Source organism: Trichechus manatus, unplaced genomic scaffold (assembly GCF_000243295.1).
Source record: "Trichechus manatus latirostris isolate Lorelei unplaced genomic scaffold, TriManLat1.0 scaffold00054, whole genome shotgun sequence".
Lineage (NCBI taxonomy): Eukaryota > Metazoa > Chordata > Mammalia > Sirenia > Trichechidae > Trichechus > Trichechus manatus.
The window spans coordinates 666,860-686,818 of record NW_004443990.1 but is presented as its reverse complement, the minus strand read 5'-3'; the positions used below and the strand labels follow the sequence as shown (position 1 = coordinate 686,818).

Below are 19,959 nucleotides of genomic sequence, written 5' to 3'. Positions count from 1 at the left end.
GATTATAACCACAGGCACAGAGCTTAGGATTTACAACACATATTTTGGGGGGACAGAGTTCTTTTTTTTTTTATTGTTCTGCTTTAAGTGAAAGTTCACAATTCAAGCTAGTACCTCATACAAAAATTTATACATATGTTGTTTTGTGACCCTAGTTGCTCTCCTTATACCATGACAGCACACTCTTTCTTTCCACCCAGGATTTCCTGCGTCCATTCAACTAGCTCCTGATCCTCTCTGCCTTCTAATCTCGCCTCTGGGCAGGGGCTGCCCATTTAGTCTCAAGCATCTACTTGAGCTAAGAAGCACACTCTTCACGAGTATCATTTTATGTCCCATAGTCCAGTCTAATATTTGTCTAAAGAGTTGGACTCAGGAATGTTTTTAGTTTTGGGCTAACAGAGAGCCCGGGGGCCATGTCTTCTGGGGTCCCTCCCATCTCAATCAAACCATTAAGTCTGGTCTTTTTACTAGAATTTGAGTTCTGCACCCCACTTTTCTCTGGCTCTACCAGGGAATCTCTTGTGTTCCCTGTCAGGGCAGTCATTGTGGTACCGGGCACCATCTAGTTCTTCTGCTGTCAGGCTGACGAAGTCTCTGGTTTACGTGGCCCTTTCTGTCTCTTGGGCTACTACTTTCCTTGTGTCTTTGGTGTTCTTCATTCTCCTTTACTCCAGGTGCATCTACTCCAATTGATGCATCTTAGACGGCCGCTTGCAAGCTTTTAAGACCCCAGACACCACTCACCAAAGTAGGATGCCGAACGTTTTCTTTAAAAGCTTAAAAGTATAAAAAGTAACAATCTTTGTTGGTTACAAGGGATGGGAGGGGTGGGGGAGAAATACTAAACAGATCATAGATAAGTGGTATCTTTGGTGAAGCGTGAGACAATACACAATACTAGGGAAGCCAGCACAACTTGTACAAGCAAAGGTCACGGAAGCTCCACAGACACATCCAAACTCCCTGAGGGACTGAATTGCTGGGTGGAGGGCTGTGGGGACCATGGTCTCGGGGAACATCTAGCTCAACTGGCATAACACAGTTTATAAAGACAATGTTCTACATTCTACCTTGGTGAGTAGCATCTGGGGTCTTAAAAGCCTGTGAGCAGCCATCTAAGATACTCCACTGGTCTCATCCCTTCGGGAGCAAGGGAGAATGAAGAGAACAGGATACAAGGAAAAGATAAGTCCAAAGGACTAATGGACCACAGCTACCAAGGCCTCCACCGGACCGAGTCCAGTACAGCTAGATGGTGCCCAGCTACCACCACTGACTGCTCTGACCAGGATCATAACAGATGGTTCTGGACAGAGCTGGAGAAGGATGTAGAACATAATTCTAATTCACAAAAAAAAAAGGCCAGATTTACTGGCCTAAAGGAGACTGGAGAAACCCAGAGAGTATGGCCCCCAGATACCCTTTTAGCTCAGTGGTGAAGTTATCTCCGAGGTTCACCGTTCAGCCTGGGAGTGGACAGCCCCGTAAAACCAAACGGGACTAATGACGTACAGTAGTCCAGTGACAAGGGCCAGAAAGCAGAAGAGGACAAGGAAGCTGGTGATAGGGAACCCAAGGTTGAGTAAGGACATTGTTGATGTGTTGTGAGATTGTTAACGATTGTCATAGGGCAACATGTGTAGTAACTGTTAAATGAGAAACTATTTTGTTCCGTAAGCCTTCATCTAAAGTGAGAATAGCAGCACAACTGGAAGAGCATAGTCAATGTCACTGAACTTTGCATGTAGAAATTTTTGAAATGGTGTATCTTTGGCGATGTATATTTTCACCAAAAAAAAAAAAAAGGTCGAGAAGGGAGAGGGTTGACATGTCGTGGGGTTGTTAACAAATGTCATAAAACAATATGAGTACTAACTGTTTAATGAGAAACTATTTGTTCTGTAAACCTTCACCTAAAGTACAATGAAAAAAAAAAAAAAAAAGCTTTGTTATGCCAATTGCTCTAGATGTCCCCTAAAGCATGGTCTCCAGACCCCTACCCCTGCTACTCTGTCTCTCAAAGTTTTTGACTGTATTCCAGAAACTTCTTAGCTTTGGTTTAGTCCAGTTGTGCTGACTTTGGGGGACATATTTCAATCCATAACATTCTACCCTTTGGTCCCCCCAAATTCATGTTCTTGCCACATGCAAAACACATTTAACCCATCATATCATCACAAAAAGCCTAAAATTAATTCCAGGCCCAAAATCTCATCTTCTGAAGCATCTAAATCAAACACGGGTGAGACTTTAGGCTTATTCCACTCTGGGGCAAAACTGCTCTTCATCTGTGAGCCACTGAAATCTAGAATACAAGTTATCTTCTTCCAAAGTACAATGGTAGAACAAGCATAAGGTAGACATTTCCACTACAAATGAGAGAAACTGGAGGGAAAGAAGGGATAACAGGCACCAAGCAAGTCCAAAATCCAGCAGAAGAAATTACATTAGCTCTTAAGGCTTGAAAATAATCTTCTGTTCTCTTAGACCATCTGAGTAATGGCCCCACCTGCCAGACTCTGGGTGTTGGCCACGCCCTCCAGATTCTGGGTAGAGGCCCTTTGGCCCTGGGCTTCAGCTCTGCCTTCCAGGCCCACTGTGATGGCAACTCTGCTCCCTTGGCTTTGGATGCCCCATTCTCCTAGTCCATCTGAGTGGCAACCCCCCACCCTACGCCCCGGCAGGCCTTGTTCTTCTGCCCCTTGGACATGGCAGCCCCACCCCCTTAGCTTTGTGCCACTGCCCCATCCCCCGGCACACCTTAACAGCAGCCCAACACTTCGGAACCAAGTTGATCCGATTCTTTGAAACCTAGGAGGCTGTGGTGCCACCCTTTGAGATCCAGGAGACTGTAGCCCTGTCCTTTGAAACAGAGAAGGCCCTGCTTCCCGTGCTCCTTCCAACAGTTCTTCTGATCTCATAGCTGCTCCAAGAACGGCCCTTTTCTTTTCTTGTAGGACAACAGATGTAGCTCCTTTGGCCAGTTTCCTGCCTGTAGAATTCCAAGAGGCAGACAGTGTTCTTTCCTTTCACTCTTTCTTTGTCCTCCTCCAGTCTAAGCTGAAGTTTTTTTTTTTTTTAATTGTACTTCAGGTGAAGGCTTACAGAACAAATAGTTTCTCATGAAACAGTAGTACAGATATTGTTTTATGACATTGGTTAACAACCCCACAACATGTCAACCCTCTCCCTTCTTGACCTTTTTTTTTTTTGGCTGAAAATATACACAGCCAAAGATACACCATTTCAATAATTTCTACAAGCACAGTTCAGTGACATCGACTACGCTCTTCCAATTGTGCTGCTATTCTCACTTTAGATGAAGGCTTATAGAACTAAATAGTTTCTCATTTAACAGTTACTACACAAGTTGCCCTATGACAATGGTTAACAACCTCACAACACATCAACACTATCCTTACTCTACCTTGTGTTCCCTATCACCAGCTTTCCTGTCCCCTTCTGCCTTCTGGCCCTTGTCCCTGGACTGCTGTGCCTCATTAGTCCCATTTGGTTTTATGGGGCTGTCCACTCCCCGGCTGAATGATGAGCCTCGGAAATGACTTCACCACTGAGCTAAAAGGGTGTCTGGGGGCCATACTCTCGGGGTTTCTCCAGTCTCCTTTAGGGCTGAGGGGTTTTTTGCTGTGATAGTTGGTTAGATTCATCAGTCACAGGCTTAATCTCTTTAACAAAAGATTGTGTAGCCATGTCCTTGGTGAACATTGTAGGATATGTGTCCTTAGTCTGTACAACAGAATTTTCCAAATCTTTAAGTTCTGTTTTCATTTTAAACAGTTCATTTTTAAGTCCATCTCTTTCCTCTTGCATTATACCATAAGCAGCAAGGAGAAACCACATAGTCCCTTTAAGTTCTTGCTCAGAAATCTCATCAGTCAGATATCCAAGTTCATCACTTACAAATTCTATCCTCTACCAAACATCTGAACATAATTCAAGCAAGTTCTTTGCCACTGCATAAAAAGCATCACCTTTCTTCCATTGTCCAATCACATGTTCATCATTTTCTTTTAAAGCCTCACCAGAAGCACATTTAATGTCCACATTTCTAGCAACATTTTGTTGCTGGCACCATGTGTATTCTCTAAGGTAACAGAGACTTCCATAGTTCTTCTTACTTCCGTCTGAGCCCTCACCAGAATTTTCTCTGATGTCTATAATCCCACAACAGTCTCTTCAAGGCAATCTAGGCTTTTACGATTAGGTACCTTAAAATTGTTCCAGTCTCTACCCATTGTTCAGTTCCAAAACCACTTCCACATTCTACGTATCTGTTAGAGCACACCTCACTCTTCCAGTACCAAATTCTGTCTTAGTTATCTAGTACTTCTATAACAGAAATACCACAGATGGATGGTTTTCACAAATAGAAATGTATTTTCTTATAATTTAAGAAGCTAGAAGTTCTAATTCAGCATGCCAGCTCTAGGGGAAGGCTTTCTCTGTCAGCTCTGGAGGAAAGTCCTTGTCTGTTTGAGTTTCTGTCCTGGGTGATCTTCATGTGGCTTGGCATTTCTCTTTCCCCATCTCTGCTTGCTTCCTTTCTTGTTTAATCTCTTTTATATCTAAAAAGAGATTGACTCAAGACATACCCTATACTAATCCTGTCTCATTAACATAACAAAGACAATCCATTCCCAAATGGGATTATAACCACAGGCACAGAGGCTAGGATTTATAACACATATATTGGGGAGGACATAATTCAATTTATAACAGGAAGTAAATCTGAAAGTTAACTGCAAATGTCCAAGTGGCACCTTGACTTAGGAGTTCATAACCTTACAAACCATCTCAGCTCCCTAAGTGTCAATCTTACCAGTTCCCCAAGTACACAGGCTTACTAGGCCAGCACGACTCCCTTCAAGCAGTGTAGTTTGTCCCATCCATTGGTTCTACCCTTACCACTCAGGGAGGCATTTTGAAGAATCTGCCATGTATAGCCTACAGTTCCCAGAGCTAGGAACCTAAGATCTATTACCTTGAGTGATAGGAAATAGCAAGCCCTTAGAAGCTTCTCTTATTTATCCTACCATTCTCACAACATTGGACAAAAATGAAAATGACCAGACCACCTTCTCTTCTCAGGCCTTACGGACACTAAGCACAGGGGACTGAGCCCTTCTTAAATCAAACTCAGGGACACATGTGAGTTCAATTTCTGACTCTGATTTTGTCTCTGTCAATTTTTTTTTTTTAACAAAAAAAGTCTTAGGTCATTTTCCCTCTTAGAGTTTTAGTCTTCCCATCTGTAAAATGGCCATCACACCACTTTCCCACTCCAGAGGATGTCAAGGAGCGACACAGATGTTCTTCACTTTGAGTTTCAAATAAAGCCATTCAGTTGCCTCTAATCACCAGCCCACTGCCTTTAGTTCAAATGTCAAATGTGTTTCCGAAACACTCAAGAAAATACAGGTACCATATCCCTCCTCAACTTGGTAATATCTTGAATATGTTACGGCTAACTGCATGCAATAAAAACAGCAGGAAAGACATAGAAAGAGAGTATACAAATACTGAGATCACGAAAGGAAAAGTACAAATGTGGGAAGCACTTTCTGGTTTTAGAACAAAAGGCAATGGCAAAGGATGATGTCCCATGAATAAAAGGTATAAATATACAATAAAACCACCTTAAGTTTAAAAAAAAAACCAGGAAATTCCCAGAATATTTATATTTTATATGCTGGTTACTACTGTTAGCTACAAACAGAAATTCTTTACAAAGTAACTCTTTGGAAGCAAAAAGTAGGAAGGTCTAAACTAATTAAAAACAGGTCAGCTAAAGACTGGTAACATCACATGTACACTGAAATGGAGTGTAGCCATAAAAGCTTGATGCATGCATCAATGTATTAAGCTGGGAATGCGTGTCTCTTCAGCTTCATATCTATTAAAGGAACAAACAATTTACACGTTACTGCATTACAGAAGTATGATATGTAGAGTGTCAACTCCTTCTCTTCTTCAAATTGAACCATGTGAAGTCAAATCAGTGATGGGGTGGGAGGGGGGTTGCGGTGCAGAAGAGAAAAGCAGGGAGAAAGAGAAAGAAAGTTTTAAAAAAAACTCAGCCTCAGCAAAAGTTTTCATTAAAATTTTAGACAAATGATCCCTGTGTCCTTCTCCCTTGCTGCCTGGGGCTCCATGCTATTTCTATGCAAATAACAACCTCGTGGTTTATATCTTATTATTTCCACCGGAGCTGCAGTGACATGACCTGAGTCGTGTAAGAGGTGTTGGGGGTGGGGGGGCAGGGAGGGAGCTGGGGGAAGAGAGAAAGAGACAGGGAGAAAGGAAGAGAGAGATGGAGTGGGTGTTCACTCGAGTGTGAAAAAATATTGTCAGGAGGGAGCGTCAAGAACAAAAAAAAAAAAAAAATCACAGGGATAACGTGTTTATTTCAGTTCCCCCACCACCAATCCCGCCCTCCCCCTTGCAAACCAGCACCTTTTAAAATTCATTGGGCATCAGGCGATCATGCACAATCCATCTGCTTTCACTTTATCATTTGCATTTCATGCCTCCTGGCTTTTGATGTGCTGATACTTTGATGCAGTCAGGAGACGCGCATTATCATTATTTCAATTTTCAAAGGGGTCAATGGGATCGGCACTTGCACACACAATATTTTTTTTCCCTACAACCTCTCTGCATCCCCTTCTTATTCTTCACCCCAATGTTTAACATAAAGGATGAAGACTCAAAAAGGTGGGGGTCAAATATTTACAGTCTAAAAGCTTGCATATACCACCTACATTTCCACTTTACACAGGCACACACATACGATGAGCAAAATGGTCAAGACTTAAAAGAAGGAGGCACTGCTGTGTTTTAGACACACACAAAGACTTACACACGAACACTCAGGGAGGTGCACAGACAAAGAGAGGGCTGGCTCTATCATAAGCATACAGACACAAAGAGACCTAGAGATCAGCGCTCACACAGGAAGGGATATGCACTCACAGTGACTTGCTCACACCCAGAGTATGCAAGACAGATACCTACAGAAAGATAGACAAACAGATATGTAGAAAGACATCAACACACACAAAGACAGAACATACACAAGGAGTGAGTCTGAGGAAGCACTCTGAGCACATAGATCCCACAGTTTCCTTTTTCAACCTGATAGACAAACGGGCTGATAGGACAGTCTTAATGAATTTGTATGAAATCGGGTGTCTTTCAGCAACATGACTATATTTAGCAGGCACTGACAGAAAGATAGTGAAGCAGGATGAGGTAACCTCTGTAACTGATCATTCCCTTCAGCTAAAAAATGATCCTGCTTCTGGAAATGAACATTTTTTTATTAAGTTACAACTGCTGCTTTACTTGTCTTTTCCCCTGCAACTAGACTTTTCCTTTAACAAGAAGCCCTGTAGGCTAGGAAGAAAGTGAATACAATGAATTTGATCAGAACAATTCAATCAGTGAATTTTAAGGAAAAAATCCCTAATGCTTTTTTTATGGCACAAATGAAATTAAACTAGCAAATTTCCAGGCCAAAAAAAAAAAAAAGCCTTTTGCTTTTTGTAATATTCTTTGTGTATTACATAGTATCTAGGGGAAAATAAGAAACTCCCATGTAAACAAGATACATTACAGAAATTAGCTCTCTGTCCAGGTACAGGAATATTATGGAAATAGAGGTGTCTTCTTTAAATGCTATCCTCACAGATAATGGTACCTAAAATTCTCTTCAACATTTATCAATATCTCATCCTAAGACAGTATCCAAAAGAGCAACTTAAAAAAAATTTAAGACTCTCAGCAGTTTCTCCCACTGCAATAATCTCCTTCAATAATGGCAGTTCATAATCTTTATTTCTAGGCTACTCTCCAAAAAGGGTGGAGGACAGCCAAGTTTGCTATTGTTAGCATTACTTTGCCTTTCCTTGAGAGAAAGGCAACCCCGGAGGATACAGAGTTCATATGAATGCAGTGAGCAAGCCAATCACATCAAACAACTAATTTCTGACATTCCCAAAAGTTAATGGGACCAATGGAAGTATCAACTTTTTCTAAGTGGGAATGATGGATAGGACACTTAGTTCCTATCCTTCCCCTTAAGTCAAGGCTTGATAAAAAAAAGTTCCTGCAAATCTAGTGAACACAATATCCAATACAATTCAGCATGCATGCATTTCCACCAGCTCAATCACCAAACCATGTGAGAGAGGAAAAGGGAACTGAAATTTTGATGAGAGCCAACACTTAGTGCCAAGTACTAGTTACTGTTACTTATGTTTTCCCATTTGATCTCCACAACATCCCTTAAAGGTGTAAATTATCACCTCCCTTTTGCAGATAAGAAAGCCGAAGAGCTGAGAGGTTATATAAATTGCACAAGGTCAGCCAGTCCCGGACTATTCCATTACATATTCCCAGCTCTAGAGAAAATAATTTTCCTATGCCTGCAAAGAAGTCAGAACTGCATTGTCCTTTGTATATTCAGGTATCCTTAGATAGTTTTCACTCTTACAAGCATTGACTTGGCATCCATTTCTTTTCGTTGGAATCGCCCCTATGAGTTTGGACTGAAAATGCACAAGCACTTCTTTTGAGGGGAAGATAAATCTCTACATCATACTCTACTGAGAAATCCATCCATGCATCCATCCTCCCACTTAATATTTACTGAGTATTTACTCTACGTACAAGGGACCATCCTAAGTGTCACTTTTTAGAGGTGTGTTCACAGATGTCTCAAAATATTAAAACTTGCTATCCTCAACATCTAGGCCAGTGTCTAATCCATGTTTGTAGCTCTGAAATGGGAACTAGTACGACTGGAATCAGATTCAGCTCCACATGTGTGAACAGATCACATCAGATTCCTTACTCACAGATGAGACAAAGGGGAGAGGGGAGCAGAACAGAAGTATTTAATTAATTCTCAGTCTCTCCAGAGAGACATTAAATGGTAAACTCTTTGGAACAGAGGTTTTATATACTTTGTTCACTGACATATCCATAAGGCCTGAAACAGTGCCTGGCACATAGTAGGTACTCAAAATATTTGTTGAATGAATCAAATGAACAAATGAATGAAAAAGGAAGCAAGTGGATGGGCAGGGAAAATGGAGGGAGAAGGCAAGAAACAGACCGAGGAAGGCACGGATTGAATGGCTTCCTCCCGGTCAGATGTTGAATTAATAATTCACAATGATCTTTAAACAGCTTCACATACTTCTCCCAAAATCTTGAAACTTACTTTGTTGAGGGCCCCAGCTCCTGTCAGAATTAAGTGAGAATTCTCAACCTGGATGGTTCTCTGTCCCAGCCGGACAAGGTACGCTCCAATCCCAATGGCCCGGCATGTCACCTTAAAAAAAGAATAAATTCTACACATCACAAATTTATGTCCTTTCCAAGGTGAAAGAACTAAGGTATAGATATGGAAAATCCACCTTAACAGAAATAAGTATTGCTTTTTATGAAGACTGTTTGATTAACAACAAATTAAAAGCCAATTTCCTGATCAAAGAAAAGAAGATACAGAATTCATTCAATGATTCAAGTAGTAGACACTTAAAGGGTAATTCAGGCCCTTTAGTTCTATACTTTTGCCCATCTCACAGATGCTTAGGATCTCCACTTGAAGTGTGGGCAAGGAAAACAGTAAGAGGAAAAGACATTCAAGCTGTCAAAATGCTGGTAAAATTTTTACAGAAATAAGAAGTTGAACTAAAAGCTAAAATGAGGTGCTAGGTTTCTCTGGGAAATTTAATTATTTCCATTATCCTATCTTCCCACTATCATGCATAATTAAAATTATAGATACACAATTTTCAAGAAATTCTCTCATTTGGGACTAAATATAGTAGTGATGGGGGCAAAAATAAATCCTAGTCACAAAGCCAGTTCTTCAAAAATTTCACATTCTGGCAATATTTACCAGGCTGATGGTGATGATCTCATCATAGGCCAATGAGGTTTCTCCAGCAATCATTCCAGAACCTCGAAGAGTCTCTACTCCCAATCCATCTTCCTTCCCAATAATATCTGTTATCTTGTACCTATTGGATACAGCCATGCCAAATTATAAAGGTTAAACACAGTAACAACAGTCCGTTTGAAGAATAACTAAAAAACCCAATGCCATCGAGTCGATTCCGACTCCTAACAACCCTGTAAAGACAGAATAGAACTGCCTCATAGGGTTTCCAAGGCTGTAAATCCTTATGGAAGCAGACCACCACATCTTTCACCCGCGGAGTGGCTGGTGGGTTCGAACTGCTGACCTTTCGGTTAACAACTGAGCCCTTTAACCACCGTGCCAGAATAATCATCATCAAAATACTGCTAAAAGCATTCTGAAAGCTTACATTTAACACCAGGGCTTTATATTCTTCTTTATATTCTCCTCATTCATAAGTCTTTCCTTTGTAGGTCAGTGCCTATTTTACCTGGAAACAATATGGTGTAGTAGCAAGAGGAAAAATCTAGAATTAAAACCTTTTTGTTACCATTGGATTAATGGTATACCAGCGACTTTTTATGCCTCTGGACCTCAGAGGTAAGGCGTTATTCCAGTTCTAATGCATTTAGTGTCAAGGTGGGTCCCTTTTGAAATGCATGAAGCTTAGCAGTCTGGAGTTGGAGCCTTGCTGCTGTGTAGGTTGAGAATTCATTAGGTGATGCTTCCTGGATGTGTCAGTTTTGTAAACTGTTGCCTTTTTTTTCCTTTATTACTGTGAGATAAGGCTTGCAAGCATAATTATGGTTTTCCTGTGTGATAGGGAGCTCTGATGGGTTTGTTTTGGTTTTTCTGTATCATATTTGGAAAACCAGAGGTCCCCCATGTAACCTAATGAAAAGGCGCCTGCAATAAATTATTTAGATAGCTCTCATTGGTATACTGCCATACTACAGATCAATGGTGCCACAGTGCCACTCACCTCACTGATGGCTTGTATTACCAGATCATATTTCTCAAAATCCATATTACCAACCAAAAATTTAAACACATTCAATTAGAAAGCATGCATTCCAATACTGAAAACACATGTCATTTAAAAAAAAAAAAAATTTAAGGAGAAAAAATGTAGTAACGAAAGGGTTTTAAGCAAATGGGTTTAAAGCCTTGCTCTGACACATACAGCTGTGTGACTCTGGGGATAACAGTATCTACTCCCAGAGTTGACAGAAGAGTTAAACTAAAGCAACCAGGAAAGGATTTGACACACAGCTAGCCCTCAGATTTCAGATGTCCTTTCTTGCTTTCTAGAGTAAGTGTTTCAAAAGCAGGGTCAATGCATATTTCTGTAATAAGCAGTAGCCATTAATCAATAACTTTAGATAAAATGTTATACGGCAATAAAAATCAAATAGAGGGGTAGTGGGAATGCTCATCCTGGTATCTCAGGTCAAAAACATCTCCCTTTCCAAGACAGGGATGAAGGGAAGGTCAAAACTCTGTACTCCCATTCCTGCTCCCCCATAAATATCAAGTGTATACATGAGGGTTCCTGGCTATATTCCTCTGGAGGGGAAGGTGGAATGTGTATAAAAGTGAAATGCTGACCAAGCTGTCCAGAAAGCACCCTGTGGATCCAGTGGGAGTCACTCATCTGTCTTCTGGGCAGGGGATTAGGAGTGATAGCTGATAATGGGAAATGGGAGATGGGGAATGCAACTAATAAAAGAAAGGAAAAAAACTAAGTTGGACGTAGAGATGGGCATATATTATTTATTGTTCCATGTGTACCCAGAAGGCTTGGCACTGGGCATAGTTTTATAAATTGAAATAATAAATAAGTATCCCATAGTGGCTCTTAAACTTCTTCCCCCACCCCCCATATTTCTCTGCTCCCTTCTTTATTTCCAGGCTTCGATTGATTCCTTTTCTTTGCCCTTGCTGTCAGTCCATGGCTTTGCATCTCTGCTTCCCAAATTTCCTTGTCCTTCTATTTTTAACCTCTCCCAATAATTCCCCAATTTCTTTCTTTCGCTCTAGTCTCTAGAGTTATGTTATAGGTGAAGCTAATCTACTCTAAGACGTTAATGAGCCATGCTAATTTGGGGCAAGAGGATGTATTCTTCTTATAAGGTCCACATGCCATACAGTCACAAATACTCATGGGCTCTGTCAGCATTCCTTGTAAAGCAGATCCTTCCCTCCTAAGGACTGCATATTGCTTCACAGGTGTTTGTGACTGGTCACATGGTATCTTCTCCCATTGTATTATATGAAAAATAAAAACTTCTCATTTTCTGTTCAATGACCTGGGTGGTCTACCATACAGGACTATCATTCTTTAACACAGGACTAAAATTTAATGTTATTTGTAATAAAAATCAGGAGTCCTGGGTGGTACAAACAGTTAAGCACTCAACTACCAGCCAAAAGGTTAGTGGTTCGAACCCATCCAGAGATGCCTTGGAAGACAGGCCTGGCGATCTGCTTCCAAAAGGTCACACGGCCTTGAAAACCCTATGGAGCAGTTCTACTCTGCACACATAGGGTTGCCATAAGTTGGAACCAACTGAAGGGCAAACAACTAACAACAACAATAAAAACCTTTGCTTTATGTGTTACAATTAATAAAACACATTCATGTATATCATTTTTGATCCTCACAATAATCCAGTGTGACAGGTATTATCATCTCCACTTTACAGATGATAATAATAATAGCCAGAATTTTTGACTGCTTACTATGGGCCCAGTACTGTGCTAAGAACTTTACAAATACTAGCTTAGCTGATCTTCACCTTGCAGATGAGAAGGAGAAAAGTCATTTGCTTTAACAAAAGCAATGTACAAAAATCAATAGATTTCTTTGATACCAGTAATAAAGAATTAAAACATATAATGGGGAAAAATATCCCATTCAAAGTAGCAGGAAAAAAGGCAAAAAAAAAAACGAAGAATAAACAAAAAAATTTGCAAAATCCCACTGGACCCAAACTATGCATCAAGGTGTTCCAGGGTGCCACAGTGAACTCCCAGGAGCAGTAAAAGATATTTTAAATTATTAGGAGAAACACTATGATATGCAATATCTGTTAAATCCCATGTGAACTACTAGCTGTAGGTAGTTCACAGTTTAACATTAGATAGTGCTACATTACTTTCTATGATGGCCTGTTCTTACAACACTGGTTTTTCAGTAGTTTCTGTAATAGAAAGCAAGTTCTGCACAGAAATCAATGCGGAGGGTGGCCATGTCCAATCTCATTCAAGGTTTGAGAAGTTGTGCAGGTGCAAACATTCCATTAGTAAGTAATTATAGTTATTTAAAAATAAAATATATACTTTAAAATTTAGGTTATTACTTTTTCAAATGATTATTGTTAGGATATGAATACTTATAAAGTTGTTTGGGTCTAATACTTAGTAAACAGAACTACTAGGTATATGTAGGGTGCCATGAATCAATAAAGTTTGGAAACTTCTGGCATAACCTATATGAAAAAAACTACAAAACTTTAAAAAGTACACTTACATAAATGGAAAAACATACTGGCTTTCTTGCTGGGAAGAGTTAATATTATGAAGATATCAGGCCTTCCTAAATTAATTATAAACCTAATGTTATTTCAATCAAAATCATTACGGAATGTTTTTGGGAATTAAAAAAAAAAAATGAGCCCATATATATGAAAAGGCAAAAACAGCCATTAAATTTGGGCAAAAAATTTAAAATATGAGGAAATTTGCCCAAAAGAATAGTTAAAAATGTGGCTTTAGCCCAAGAATAGATAATAACAACAACAAAAGAATACAGAGCCTAGTAATGGAGTGAAGATTATTATAAAAATGAGGAAAGTATGAATTATTCAATAAATGGTATTAGAGCAACTGATTAACATTCTGTAAAAAACTTGCAGATAGATGATAAAAATGTTAACTTCATTGGTAATCAAAATAATTTAAGTTAAAATAACTATTGCTGTTTTTATCATCTTTTATTAACTGACAATAATCAATGTTGGCAAGGGTAGAGAAAAACAGAGAGCAAACAAGCATTCTCCTACACTGCTGGTGAGAGCGTAGGTCTTGAAACAGCAATTTGGAATTATCCACCAAAAAACTTTAAAAATGGATATACCAGCAAGTCTACTTCCAGAAATTAACTCAAAGGGAATAATCAGAGATAGTAATAGAAGTTTACATATGAAAGAATAGTCAGCCCAGGGGTAAAATAGTGAAAAATCAGAAATAATCTAAATGTTTAAATATATTCATTATGATGAAATACTACATAGCCATTAGACATCATCTTCTTTAACATCTTAAGAATAGAAGAAAATTTTCCCAAAATACTTTTTAATGAAAAGAATAAATTATAAAAGAGTTTATCTTTTTGAGCCCAATTACGTAGAAAAAAAATACGTCTATAGAAGACAGTAAGAATATAACATACATTAATAATAGTGATTCTTCAGAATAGGATTATGGTTGATTTTTATTTTTTCTTCCTAGCTGTTTCCATGTTCCAGTTTTTCTAAAATGAATTAAGTATCACAAATATAATTTAAAAACCTCAATCACTAACAGCGTCATTCAGCTAATAAGTGGTAGAGTTAGGATACAAATTTAGGACCTCTAGATTATGTACCAAGCAATCTTCAATGCTCTTCAACATCATGATCAGCAGAACAGTTGGAAAAAATACCATATTCTCCTTTCTTCAGTGCATGCCAAATTATTCTGATACATATATACCTACCTGGATTCTCCTTCATCCTCCACATGTTCACAATAGACAGAGTTGAGAGCACTGACTCTCTTATAATCTTGAGGGGTCAGATATAAATACTTGTATCCCTGTGAAGCACAAATAGTTTTTAACTCATTATTTGCCATCATCACATAGCTAGAAATACAGCAAAGCATGCATAATGCAGCTTGTTCCAAAGCTGTCTTCAAATTGCCACATCACTCCTTAGCGTTACTGCCTAACAGATACTAGCATAGACAGTTCTCCTTTGAAAGAAAGAAGTGCTTATTTCTCTAGTCACTGACTGGCTGACCTTGAAACAAGATACTCTGTAGCTGCAACTCCAAGTACATTCCATTTACATCATTTTCATCAAGGTTAAAGGGTTATTGTCTAATCTTCATTGACATGTCTTTTAAAGATAGCAATACAAAATTAAAGAATTGTGAGAATTACCATTCTTCACTCTCACAGTCCATAGTATCAATGAAATATAAGTGGGTGGGGAATAGAGAGAATCATAAAACTAGAGATTTGATATTAAAGTCTGAAGTCTATGCAGTGCCAACAGTGAACACTGAACTCACGTCTTTTGATTTTTTCAACAACTTCTAATTCCTATATATACATTTTCAAAATTACACTAACATTCTATATTTGATTTGTTTTTATATATACATATACATACTCGTACACAAAGTAGAGTTACGTCACGTGTGTTTAAATTAAATGCATTAGTCAGCCAAAAAAATGTAGAAAGAGAAAAATATTTTAAATATTGTGAGAAATTATGCCCACCATTCAACTCAATGACTTTACGTCCCACAGTGAGCACAACACAGAAGAGACGTGACTCTGCCACTGGTCTTGCATAACTCATGATGGGAACGACTTGTAGCACTGAGTGTTATTAGTATGTCGGTAAACACATATCATTTATTGAGTGCCTGTTACATGCAATGCAGTGTTCTAGGGCACTGGAAAAACAAGAATGAACAAAGCAGACAAAAATTCTTGGCCTTTTGGAATTTATCTTCAAGTTGGGAAGGCAGACAATATACAAGGTAAATAAGTAAAAAATTCATGGGAACAAGGTCTAAGAAGAAAAATAAAATAGGAAAGGGAGATAGGAGAGTTGAAATTTTAGAATAGTTAGGGAAGGCCTCACTGAGAAAGTGTCATTTGAGTAAAGACCTGAAGGAGCTGAGGAAATGAGACAGGAGGATATCTGGGGGGAAAGCATTCTAGGCAGAAGGGACAGCAAGTACAAAAGCCCTGAGGCAGGAGTGTGCCTAACAGGCTCAAGGAGTAAAGAGGCATGTAGCACCAGAGTGTGGGAAGAGGGGACTGTAGCAAGAAAAGAGGGAAGAGTAGTATTGGAAGTTCAATCTCTGCAGGGCCTTGTAGAGAACTATATGGTCTTTGGCTTTTACTTGAGTGCGTTGCGAAGCCATTGAAGGGTTTTGATCAGAGAATGTTTTTGAGCCATGATCTGATTTATATTTTAACTGGATCATTGCACTTTCTGTTGAGAATAGACTTTGGCTGGGGATAGCAGCAAGGCCAGAAGCAGGAAGGCCAATCAGGAGCCTATTGCAATAATGCAGATGAGAAATGAGAGTGACTTAGACTAATGTGCAGCAGTGGAAGTGGTTAGGAGTGGGTGAATTCAGGATGTATTTTGAAGATAGGGATAACATGATTTACTGATAGAGTGGATGTGGGATGTGAGAGAAAGAGAGACGTCAAGGATAACTCCAAGGTCTTTTATTTAGACAGATGTTTAAGAATGAAGGTGCCATTTACTGAGAGATTGTGGGAAGAACAAATTTAGAGAAGAAGATTAGAAGCTACATTTAGGCAGACATCTAAGTACAGATGTTGAGTCTGGATATATAAATCTGAAGTCCAGGCGTTAAGATATGAACTTGGCATTCACCGCTGACAAATTGCTCCCCACTGCCCCCAACCCCATTCAAGGTGATCCCAGGCACAGCTGAACTGAAATGCTGCCAGGTCCTGTGCCATCTCCATGACTGGTTGTGGATCAGACCACTGTGATCCACAGGATTTTTAGTGGCTCATTTTTGGAAGCGGAAGTCCCTGGGTGGCGCAAATGGTTAAGCTCCGGGTTACTAACCAAAAGGGTGGCGGTTCAAACTCAACCAGAGGCATGTCAGAAAAAAGACACAGTAATCTGCTTCTGAAAGGTCATAACCATGAAAAGCCCATGGAGCACAGTTCTACTCTGAAACACATGGGGTTGCCATGAGTTGGAACTGACGCGACTCCACGGCAACTGGTTCAAGCTTAACTGAAGTGGGGTCAAGAGGTAAAGAGAGAATAGCTTCCAGAGACAGCCAGAATGGACAACTCTTTTTAAGTTTTGCTATAAAGGGAAGGAGAGAATGGGATGGGGGTAGTAGCTAGACGGGGAAGTGTTTGTAGGCTAAAAGGTATATCCAGGTGAGAGGTGAAATAGTGATGATGCAAGAAAAGAAGTGGGAGAATTGTTGATCAATACCCTTAAGTTGGCAAGAAGGGAGAGAATCAAGTGTGCAAGAGGAGAAACTGGCCTTAGATAGAAGCAGGGGCAGTTCATCCAAAGTACAGGAGAGAAGACAGAGAATAAAGGCACAGATGCAGATATGTGGGAGCTTGTGGAAGCTCTCTTCAGATTGCTTCTATTTTCTCAGTGAATTGGGAAGCAAGGTCATCAGCTAAGAGTGAGGATGGGGGAAGATGGTGTTAAAGGTTTGGGGAGAGAGAATAAGATGTGAAATTGTCATCTAGGAGGCTGGTAATCTTGATTTGAAAATAAGAACAATCAACAGGACTGTGTTTTTCTCCATCAATGTTCAGTTGTACCGGTGCAGGCATGGGAGAGTTGGATTTAAACAAAGTTATTTTTTTTTTAAGTATTCTAACAGTTTTAATGGGCAGTGTTTTTTTCTTTATTAAATGTAGATAAAATAATGATGAAGCTTATAATTAATTACTTTTAGAGACTATGAAATACAGCTCCTTGTATATTTTATACCATCTCTTTTTGGGATTTATATTTCTCTCTTGTTCTTAAAACAAAGTTTTTATAAAGGCACAGAATAAACTGAATAAAGAGAGAAGCAAAAAAGTTGAGGGTGTAGGAAAGATAGTGATTACTGTATAAATATAATGATTAACATAGATTGCCCTTGGAATTTCAGCTGAGAAAGAATGAAATGAGGTTATAAGATACAAGTAAAGGACAGAGGAAAAGTGGTAGGATCAATAGTTGTAGGTTCTGGTAGGTTGAAAGGATTGCTGGATTTGGGGTACTAGAGAGAGTGAGCTAGACAGATAGAATGGGAGGGTGGCAAAGAATGGGATGCTTGGAAGTGAGATTACAGGGAATGAGAGACTGAAGTAGGGTGGAGGACACAACCATTAGAGGAAAGGAAGTCAAGGATCCAAGAGGTCTGGTTATGAAAAGGATCATCTATGTGGACATAGCAATCACCAAGAATTATAACAGGAACAGTAGTATTGGAGAGAGTGGCAGTGAACTAGGAACTAAAATATGCGAAGAATGAGAGAGAGTGACCAAATACTATAATAAGGAACAGTAGCAGTGTGCCATGAGGTGGTGTGGCATGAGATGCGGACACTCAGAGAGAAGTGAAGAAAAAGGACCCGGAAGCAGCAGTGAGGAACAAGGAATACACTATTCTACCTGCAGGATCAGTGGTACAAGAAAAAGAGAAATATCAGTCATCACTTAAGAGAGCTATAGGGGAAGTAGTGTTCTTAGGGAAGAGAAAGGTTTCAAGTACAGCAAGAAAGTTGGAGAATAACCACAGAAGCTGAGGATATAAGGGATTTGGCTGGTGACTGGCCATAAATTCCAGAAACCACAATGAAAGGGTTTAAAGATAGGTATTTCTGGTTTAGCATGGCCCATGCTAAATGCATACCTACTAGTTCATCTAGTACGCTAAAGGGGAGATCAACCAAAAAAAACAGCATTCTGTTTCAAAGCTGGAGGAAAAACCAGGCGAACACATTGAGAGACAATTTGTCTCTGACATGAAGGAACTAACTCCTTCTTAAGGAATTTCCATAATTTTGATTATATTTAATTTTCACCTCAAGCGCTGTCTTTTGAATTTATCCCCCTACCTCTCCTCGACCTTTCTACACACGTACACACAAACGTGCATACCATATAGTGTCTTGAAGTATTGTACTTTTTTAGTCTGTACCTTGTAAGGATCCTCAGCATCTACCCAGGCCACATGAAACATATGCCGAATTTCCTCTGCCAGTCCAATTCTTGCTCCACTGTTGGCTGCTACATAGATACGCGGGATACCTTCTGCCCTGGCAAGCTCAGACGCTCTGAGAAACAGCAAATCCTCCTGGGGCCCAAAGGACCCAATTCGGTATGTTATGTCATTGCCAATAACAATGATATCTCGGCCTTCCGGGTATTCAGGACTTTTAAGGGTCATTTTCCAAGCTACCATACCAATCTGCAAAAGCATAAACAAACAAACAAATGAATAAAGCTTCTTACATGCAGATTTTTCCCCAGGTTCCTTGAAAGTATCAGACTGTACCTAGACAAAGACTTCACGTAAAGATATACATTGCTAAAGAGACAGGCTCCCTGTAGGAAACTAGAAACAACATTTTAGCATACTTCTCTAGATTATGTTGAGAACAGCTGGTTTACTATGTATTTCACAGTAGTCTCAATTCCTTCTTTGGGCTGCTCAAAGAAGATGGGAAAACCAATGTCTAAATAAACTCAAGACATGAGTAGGAGAATGCCATGACGGTGGTACTTAAATCCAGAATTTCCATCTTTCTACCCTCTCTGCTAAGACATTATTTTCATCTTTTGTGAAACTCCTTCCAAGAAACCTTCAAGATATGAGAAGGGAGCAGACAGAGGATCAACTCTTATGGGCTATACAACTTTTGTGATCCTGGGTCCTTTTATTACGCTATAGCATTTAATAGGAATGACAGAAACATTCTTTACTGGCTTGCTTTAGGTTATCTTTCCTTTCTGCAAGAATCTTCTATAGCTCAATGCTGCACCCTCTCAGCATCTCTTTTTTTTTTTTTCAAATTTGAAACTACTTTATTGAAGGTTATATTTTGCTGGAACACAATTTTTTTTTTTTATCGTACTTCAGGTGAAGGCTTACAGAACAAATAGTTTCTCATGAAACAGTAGTACACATGTTGTTTTATGACACTGGTTAAC

The 19,959-nt window shown here is 39.5% G+C and overlaps 1 protein-coding gene across 5 annotated transcripts in view; it reads right to left on the bottom strand.

Annotated features, from left to right (window-relative positions):
* ACACA (acetyl-CoA carboxylase alpha) overlaps positions 1-19,959 on the bottom strand; it is a 302,953-nt gene that overhangs the window by 57,184 nt on the left and 225,810 nt on the right. For all 5 annotated transcript variants that reach the window (XM_023732669.1, XM_023732666.1, XM_023732667.1 and 2 more), the window contains 4 exons: positions 18,947-19,216; positions 14,715-14,812; positions 9,935-10,055; positions 9,251-9,361 (listed from right to left, as the gene is read on the bottom strand). In XM_023732669.1, the coding sequence (XP_023588437.1) occupies positions 9,251-9,361; positions 9,935-10,055; positions 14,715-14,812; positions 18,947-19,216 (600 nt within the window). The remainder of the gene's footprint in view (positions 1-9,250; positions 9,362-9,934; positions 10,056-14,714; positions 14,813-18,946; positions 19,217-19,959) is intronic.